At 46.3% G+C, this 8,836-nt stretch overlaps 1 protein-coding gene across 1 annotated transcript in view; it reads left to right on the forward strand.

Moving 5' to 3' along the window:
- The first annotated feature begins 769 nt into the window (after positions 1-769).
- Positions 770-8,836, forward strand: part of mfhas1 (multifunctional ROCO family signaling regulator 1) — a 32,796-nt gene continuing 24,729 nt past the window's right edge. Inside the window, 1 exon segment of the mRNA XM_080861195.1 lies at positions 770-4,120. Coding sequence (XP_080717321.1) covers positions 1,168-4,120 — 2,953 coding nt within the window. The 5' untranslated portion in view covers positions 770-1,167.

The following is an 8,836-nucleotide window of genomic DNA, read 5'->3' on the forward strand; positions in this document are numbered from 1 at the left end:
GATTTCAGGCAGAGGACAAATAAAGATCTGTGTGTGTGGATTTCAGTGTTGTAGACAGATGTGGTCTTACATGTGTTGCAGATGTAAGCATGACAGGAGGAGAGAAGCTCCTGAGTGGTGTGTGTAAGACTGCAGGTTATCAAGGTTACTCAGTTTAACAGTATGATTGCAGTATCAAAAACATCTAAAATGCTGTGAATAATAAAAAAGAGAGAAACTAATGAAATTCCAACCAGAATACTGAAATGAGTGAACACACTCTAACACTAAGCTAGAACAGCTCTGTAGGAGACGCCTGGGAATTAAACGTGCTGTTTGGTGTACTTCCACATCATGACCAGCACGTGGAGGCAGAGTCCTTCTTCTGCCGTCGGAGAACTCACATTTACAGTCTTTTCGGGCTCATGTTCAGACTTTATCACTAATATTATCACCTTTATTCTTTTATTTTTTTACTCGCATTTATCCTCTTTGGACTCTGAACCTCTGCATGTGTAAACATGAATATTCAGACTACATTTATAAATTCTGCGTTCATCAGCTGATCGTCTCTCTCTGTCTCGGCAGAAATGTTTCTGTCGAACTGTTCACTGTTTTTGTGTTTGGTCTGAATTTCTTTGCACAGTTTAGGAAGCTTTCACCCTCCGATTACTTTCCCTTCTCCTCCACCTCCTCCTGCTGCTCCCCACAGTGCAGGGAGGAGGAGAAAGGGAGGAGGAGAGAGGGAGGAGGAGAAAGGGAGGAGGAGGGCTCAGAGATCTGACGCAGTGAGCGGCTGCTCCTTTACTTCCACTCCCCGCTCCCAGGAAGCGACACGGAGGCTCGGAGAGCGCTCACAAACGCGCACATCCACCAGGACGGAAAGAGGCGGAGGACGGCTAATGGAGGCGATGAGGGCGGCGGCGATGACTGGAGGAGAAACGAGGCTCCGGAGCTTCGGTTTAAAGCCGGAGCTGTGAGCGCTGAGGTCTGCCTTTATTGTGTGCTGAGTGGCGCAGGAGAAAAGGATGCCTCCGCGGCCGCGCACACGCCTCCCGCTCCTCTCGACAAACTCGATCATTTCCCGACTCGAAGCGGATCGTCTGCCCTCTCAGGAGGAGGGTTTGTGGGTGAGGAGCGCGCTGATTTCTGAGGGACTCCGTCCACCATGCTGCCCGCTCAGGATCCATGAAAACTCTCAATGAAAACAAGGAGAAGGAGGAGGAGGAGGAGGGGTCCGGCTGCAGCGCCATGGAGGACAAGGAGAACAATCTGAAAACGGCCAGGCTGTGGAGGGATGCCGCCCTCCGCTCCAGGAAGCTGCGGAGCAACCTGAGGCAGCTCACTCTCTGCTCCAAAAACAACCAGATCATCCTGCCAGAGGACATAGCCGACATCGAGGCGCTCAACCTGGGGAACAACTCCCTGCAGGAGCTGCCGGACGGCCTGGGATCCTCCCTGAACAACCTGCGCGTCTTGGTCCTCCGCAGGAACAAGTTCAGCTCTGTCCCTAGGGTAGTGTTTGAGCTGGGGCGGCTGGTGGAGCTCGACATGAGCCACAACTGTTTGAGGAGCCTTCCTGAGGGCGTGGGGCAGCTGAGAGGGCTGAAGAAGTTGTGCATCAGCCACAACAAAATCCAGCACCTGCCAGCTCAGATCGGAGCTCTGCAGTCTTTGGAGGAGCTCGACATGAGCTTTAACGACCTGCACGATTTCCCCAGGTCGTTCTCCGGCCTCGCCCACCTGCGAACTCTGGATGCAGATCACAACAAGCTGAACCAGTTTCCCCCCGAGATCATGGCCCTCAGTGAGCTGGAGGAGCTCGACTGCTCTGGGAATAAGTTTGAGGTGTTACCGGTGGACGTTCGGAAGCTGCAGTCCATCAAAATCCTGTGGCTCAGCAGCCTCCACATGTCCTCCTTACCCCACACTTTCTGTCACCTGCAGCACCTGGAGAGCCTGATGTTGGACGGGAACCACCTCAGAGAGCTGCCCCCCTCCTTCGGCAGCCTGCAAAGACTCAAAATGCTCAATCTGTCCTCAAATGACTTTGAAAACTTTCCCCAGGTTATTTTGAGCATAACGGGATTAGAGGAGCTTTACCTGAGCAGGAATAGACTGATTCATATTCCAGAGGAAATCGGCCAGCTGGGGAAGCTGGTGAACCTGTGGCTGGACAATAACAGCATCACATATCTGCCTGACTCCATCGTGGAGCTGGAGAATCTGGAGGAGCTCGTTTTACAGGGTAACCAAATAGCCATTCTTCCAGATAATTTTGGAAAGCTTTCCAAAGTGAACATTTGGAAAGTGAAGGATAACCCTCTGATCCAGCCACCGTACGAGGTGTGCATGAAGGGAATCCCATACATCGCAGTGTATCAGAAGGAGCTTGCACACTCTCAGTTTGCCGTGAAGCCGCGGCTCAAACTGGTCCTGATGGGGACCCAAAACGCAGGGAAAACCCGGCTGAGGCAGAGCCTGGTGAGCACGCAGCAGGACGCCAGCAGTAACCAGGGAAACAAAGGAATTGAAGTCACCAACTGGGTGGCAGACGCTGATCGCCACCTCACGTTCCTTGTGTATGACCTGTCAGGGAAGCAAAACTACGACCTGATCAAACCCTTCTTTCTCTCCCCCGGTGCTCTCTACATTCTCGTCATCAACCTCAAAACGTACTCGCCCAAGAACTTTTACACCCATGTTGGGTATTTCCTTCACCTGCTCTGCGCCAAAGTGCCCCATGCTGTAGTCTGCTTGGTGGGCACGCACACAGACCTGTGTGCGGAGGTGGAGGTGGAGGAGAAGACTCTGGACATCCACAGGCAGATTGGCCTGCAGGAGAAGAGGGACATCCAGAGTTTAAGGGGGCTGGCACTGCAGGTGGACCAGGCTCTGGAGCAGGGCTACAACGTCCGCACCTCCAGCCCTCACATCCTCTTTTACGGTGTCACTGACAAAAACCTGAGGCGCCGAAAAGCCCAGCTGCAGTACATGCTGAACCACCGGCTGCAGATCCTCTCTCCTGTCCTGAGAGTTTGCTGCACAGGTGCTCAGAGGAACATCCCAAGGCTGAGGGAGAAGCTCATGTCCGTTGCAGAACACAGGGAGATCTTCCCCAACCTCCATCGTGTGCTGCCAAAGTCCTGGCAGATGCTGGAGGAGCTGCACTTTAAGCCCAAAGACCTGTGGCTCTCGTGGTGGGACTCAGCCCGGCTGGGCCTGCAGGCAGGGCTCACTGAGGACCGGCTGCAGAGCGCTTTATCCTACCTGCACGAGAGTGGGAAGCTGCTCTACTTTGAGGACAGCCTCACGCTAAGGGAATACGTTTTTCACAATCTTCCACGATTCATCGCAATTCTCAATGTGTTCTTCCAGAGGGATGAGTCCACCCTGCTGGACCGGCTCCTCTCTGAAGGGGAGAGGGGGGACAAGGGGCGAGTGAGTCTGGTCATAGAGGACGAGAAGGGAGAGAACCTCAGGGTCACCCATCTGCAGCACCACGTTGAGGGCTTCCTCCAGCATGGACTCCTACCCTCTAATGTCATCCGCTTGCTCCTCAGACCGCTCATCCAGACCCAGCAGGACCTCCATCTCATCATGGAGCTACTGGAGAAAATGGGGATCTGCTATTGCATAAACAAACCCCGCAGCAAGCCTCTGAATGGCGCGACTGTGTGGTACAAGTTCCCCAGCTACGTCAGCAGCGAGGAGGTCCAGGTGGATGCTTCAGCCGGCGGGAGCTCTCTGCCTCTGTGTAACTTCTTCTCTGTGGAGCAGCTGCACATCCAGTACAGTTTCCCTTTCCTGTTTCCTCCTGGATTGTTCGCACGCTTCAGCGTGCAGATCAACAGCCACGTGGTGCAGCGTTCAGACAGCAAGCACCAGATCTTCGCTTATCGGGGTAAAGTTCCCGTGGTGATCAGCCACCGGCCTGCCAAAGGAAAGCTGCAGGTGGAGACTCTTTCCATCGCCAGCCACGCCTCACTGCCCAACATCTGGACTGCCTGGCAGGCCATCACTCCACTGGTGGAGGAGCTGAACATGCTGCTGCAGGAGTGGCCCGGTCTGCACTACTCTGTACATGTTCTCTGTTCCAAGTGCCTCAAGAGAGGGTCGTCCAACCCACACGCCTTCCCAGGTAAGACCTCATTAATCTCCGTTTCACTCACCAACAGTCAGGATGGGGCTTTGTCCCATATACATGCAGATCAATCACAGACTCACTTATAGCTGTTTATATTAACACTGTTATATGAGTAAAAGTAAAAGTACTTCTGAGTCACTGTGTGACCCTTTTAACTGCTAATGGAAACCTGAATGCTGGATGCACAGGGCCGGACAAAAACTCCTGCAGGGCCACTGGGCAGGGATAGGCCCTCCAGACCCCCCCCCCCCCCCCCCACACACACACACACACACAAATGTGTGTGTTATTATTATTTCTCAAAAGAAAACAGACAGATGGCAAGGACCGAGAAAAACTTTCTTTATGTCAAAAATTAGGAAATTTCTGTACTGAAACAGCTCAGTAGAGTAGAATAAAGTAAAACAGCTCATAGAAGTAAAATAACTTAAGCTTTCATACTTAAGAGCTACTTTAGTTATATTTTTGTCACATTCTGTTTTATCGAACCATTATTTTGTTTTATCATTAATTATATTCACTATATTTCTGAGTGAGAGTAAATCTCACCGTTGATCTTATACAAAAACACAAAAGCATATGTTGTTTGTAATAAAAAATGAAAACTATTAAAGCTCATTAAAGTCAGTTAAAATGAAGTGAAAACATAATGTATTTTAATATGTATAGTGTGCTTTAATGTATTATCATTATTATTATTATTCCATTTTCTACATGTAATAGTTTAAAGAAGATCGAGGTGATTTAAATGTTTTTCATTTAAAATTCCTTTATGTAGGAAACTAGTTGAGCTTGTTTCTTCAGAGGTTTTCAGGGTGGCTCTGTGAGTCTGGAGTCTGAGATGATGGATGTCTGATCTCTGATTTCACCTCAGCAGCAGTGCCTGCTTTTTATTCCTTTTTATGACTTATGGGGCGACTTTTATAGGAGTAAAACTGGCTAACAGCAGCAATGGGTTAATGACCCAGTGGAAGGTTGGGTGACTTTGTGCTTCACTGATTGCCTTTTTTAGCACTTTGGGCCGTTTATTCCATTATACTGAAGAGGAAGCAGACGTTTCTCCAAACGACGCTGTAGACCGAAGGGTTTTGAGTTTTCTTTGAGTGTAATGGACTTCACGGCGTTTCTGCTTCCTGTTTGACTTCACTGTAACATGAGCGTGACATTTACCTCCACAGATTCGCTTTAGTGCTTCTGCGGCTCCTGTTAATCAGATTCAGTCACGCCCTGAATCTCAACGAGGCTCCATGAAACATGCAGAGGATGCCTCAGAGAGCTGAACAAAAGCCTCTGACATCAGGTTAGACAGAGAGGAGGAGGAGGTGCACAGAGGTGCAGGATGCCCCCCTCCCTCCCCCTCTCCCAGCCTCGGGGACATAGTTAATCCTGCTGCTTGTGTTTGCAGCTGCAGTGTGACCTGCTTTCAATGCTGCACCCGTAAAGTGGTCAGCAGAGTCACGTGATGCGATGTAAGGTGTCGCTTACATCATGCTGCTTTTATTGGATTTATTCACATTAGATCATCAGCAGCCCAGCGCAGGCTCACTCAGCTCAGAGCACTTTTTAAAGGAAGAAAATTGGTTTTCTGACACACACACTCCCACAGGAGGAGATGTGCCACAGTCCTTATCCTGTGGGGAAACACCCAGAAGTTTCTCTTTAGTCCTCATGAAGCTCCAGGAGGTGGAGTTGATATTTACTGTCATTTAAACAAGCCAAATAACCAGCTGACTAATCAATAATCAAAGTAATCGTTTGCGTGAACGTCGATCAATGATAATCAGACTGATGCAGACAAAAGTCTCTGTCTGCTCTGGGAGATCTTCAGGCTCTGATCAGGATCAGCAAGTTGGGGGACAAAATAAAAGGGTGGAAGCACAAAGGGTGTTTCTCAAACACGTGAGGTCAGTACCGATAAAGAAGTCGTCTGATATTCTCAGTTTTAGTGCTGTGAATCTGCTGTGATATTCATTTTTATTATCTAAAGTAGATGTTCTTGATGAAGCTGATCTGCGTTGTTTCATTCATGCTTTAGTTTGTGTCGCTGAGTTTTTGGGGTTTCTTCTCCCGACTGTCACCGGGTTCTGCACAGAGCAGTCTGCATTTTCTCTCTGACCTTTCAGTTTAAAGTTCTTCTGACGTGACACGTCATGATTTAGTTTTTCCACCTTCTGTTGTCCAGTTTTGTTTAGTGTGTGAACTGCAGCCTCACTTTCCTGTTCTTACTGACAGGAATGACACAGTGTGCTCTTCAATTGCTGCAGCTCATTTGCTGCTAGGTTCAAAGATACTGTTCTGCATACTTTGGATGTAACAGGTGCTTATTTGAGTTCCTGTTACCTTCTATCAGCTTGCTTTCCATAGAGCGGCAGTATTATATTTTTTCTGTAAACTCAGAGATGTTTGTGGGAAATGGCAGCACATCAGCAGTTTCTGAAACACTCAGACCGACACCATGCCACACTCGGTGACTTACTGTAGATCAGCTTTCTTCATCAGTCCTATCCCCAGTTTGAACTTCAGCAGGCATCTCGGCCACGTCTACATGACTAAATGCACCGAGCTGCTGCCACGTGATTGACTGATTAGATACTGATGAGCATTTGAACAGATATCTCTAATAAAGTGGCTGAGCGTCAACCCCATTTTGGAGTCGGTGCAATCAAATTCAAAACATTCTCATCCTGAGGTGTCACATGGACCCTGCAGATCTTCACCTGCTGCTCAGTTTTAATCAGCATGTTGGTTCATTAACCCTCTGCAATGAGAAATGTCGAGTCAGTTTGAGTAAGTTTTCTTGCAGGGTCAACAAAGAACTGTATTTAAAGTTAAGTAAACACACCCTGCTTGATAACAGAGGATGATGAACCCTGGGAATGAAAACCGCCCATCATATCTGACTGTAAAAACTGAAACACATTTTTTAAAATGAGCAAAAAAAAGATCAATAATTGTGTAATAAATGTGGATTGCACAACACTGGTCACTATATTCTTCATTTCCAGTTAATACAGCTGCTGTTATTGTGTATATATTTATTTATATTTCTTCATACATTCTTATATAGTTCTATATTGTGTATTTTGTTGTACAGTTATTTTATTTTCAACTTTAATTTATATATTTTATCTTATTCTTTCCCAGTTAAATTTACCCTTCATTCTAAATTGTGTTGTACAGTTATTTCATTTTTAACCTTAATTTATATTTTATTCCTTCCTAGTTAAATTTACACTTTTTAATTTTTCATATTTATTTCCTATCTTATTCATAGCCTTTTCCTTTTTTTTTTCTTTAGGTCACGAGCAGTTGTCCAAGCATTTCACTACATATCGTACTGTGTATGACTGTGTACGTGACAAATAAAATTTGAATTTGAATTTTGAATTTGTAATTTCAAGGTGGACCCTGCCTGGTCTGAAATATTTGATGCAAATATGATTCATGATGTTCAACGAGTCGTTTTATAGCTTATAAGAGAGAGAAAGTCCTCCGTGAGAGCTCCATGAGCTCGAACACGTCAGGCAGTTCTCTTTTTCCTTTCATTCGTGGAAAAAGAAAGCAGATCTTCTTCTTTTTCTTTTTTTTTTTTAAAGAGAACAACTTTGTTAGTGGGCAGCCGTGGAGTCACTTCCTCCCAGACATCAAACTCAGAAAAAAGGGTTTGTTTTGCAGGGAAAGTCCAGCAGCAGCTGTCAGAGGAAACAGGCTTCAGGTTCAGTGAGCGGACGCAGGTGCTGCCCCGCTTCACGATTAGATAACAGAATGTGGACAGTTTAGAGTTCTTATGATTATTTTGGTGTAAAGGTTTGATTCATGTCACAGGAAAAAAAAAAAGAAGACAAAAAGATCTAGAATCCTTTAAAAAAATGAACACAAGTAAACTCTGAACAGAACGTGCAGACGTCACGGTTAGCTGGTCAAAGCTCGGCTGCTGCCAGAAGCAGCCAAACTGCAGTTCCTCTGACGTCCAGCAGAAACTCCAGCAGTGACTCAGTTTTCTTACTGTGGGTAACAAAAACCAGAATAGGAGATTGTGGGGATCCACTCTATTATCAATCTTCTGCTTTTTATTCATATTTAAAGATATACTTGTTTGTTAAAGCACAAAATGTTTCCTCCTTCATGACACCTGTATGGAGGAGAATGTTTTCATAACTCACCTGTTTTAAGGCTTAAACTTTGCATGATTATGGGTGTGGCTGACAGGTAGATGGTTGTAGTTGTTACTTGTCTTCGAGGCTTCACCTGAACTGGATCTGTGGAGCGTGTTTGTGCTGTTGGAGACTTTTGAAGCATTTTTAATGACCTGATCTAATTAATAACGTGGCTGCAGTGAGGTAATTGTACTAACAAAGCATCCATGAAGCTTCAGTTGTGCTGAGTGAAATTTGAGGGTTTTGATTGGATGTTGCTGAGAACAGTTAGCAGGTATCTGAGTCTGTGGATGCAGACTAACCTGGTTGTTTAAAACTGTACTCTGTGGTTTGATTATCATCACTTAATGAAAGAGAAAATCTTCAACATGTGTGAAAACTGATATTCTATTATTTTATTATTTTATCGATAGAGGTCAGGTGGTTTTTTTTGGGGGGGGGTTTTAAACTGTTAAACAGGATGAGAGGAGCAGCTGTTATTGGATAATCGAGATCAGCAGGCAGTGAGGAAAAAAAGGGACTTGTTTTGGTCCTCTAACAGTGTCCACAAACA

This window comes from Rhamphochromis sp. 'chilingali' (genome assembly GCF_963969265.1).
Source record: "Rhamphochromis sp. 'chilingali' genome assembly, chromosome: 2".
Lineage (NCBI taxonomy): Eukaryota > Metazoa > Chordata > Actinopteri > Cichliformes > Cichlidae > Rhamphochromis > Rhamphochromis sp. 'chilingali'.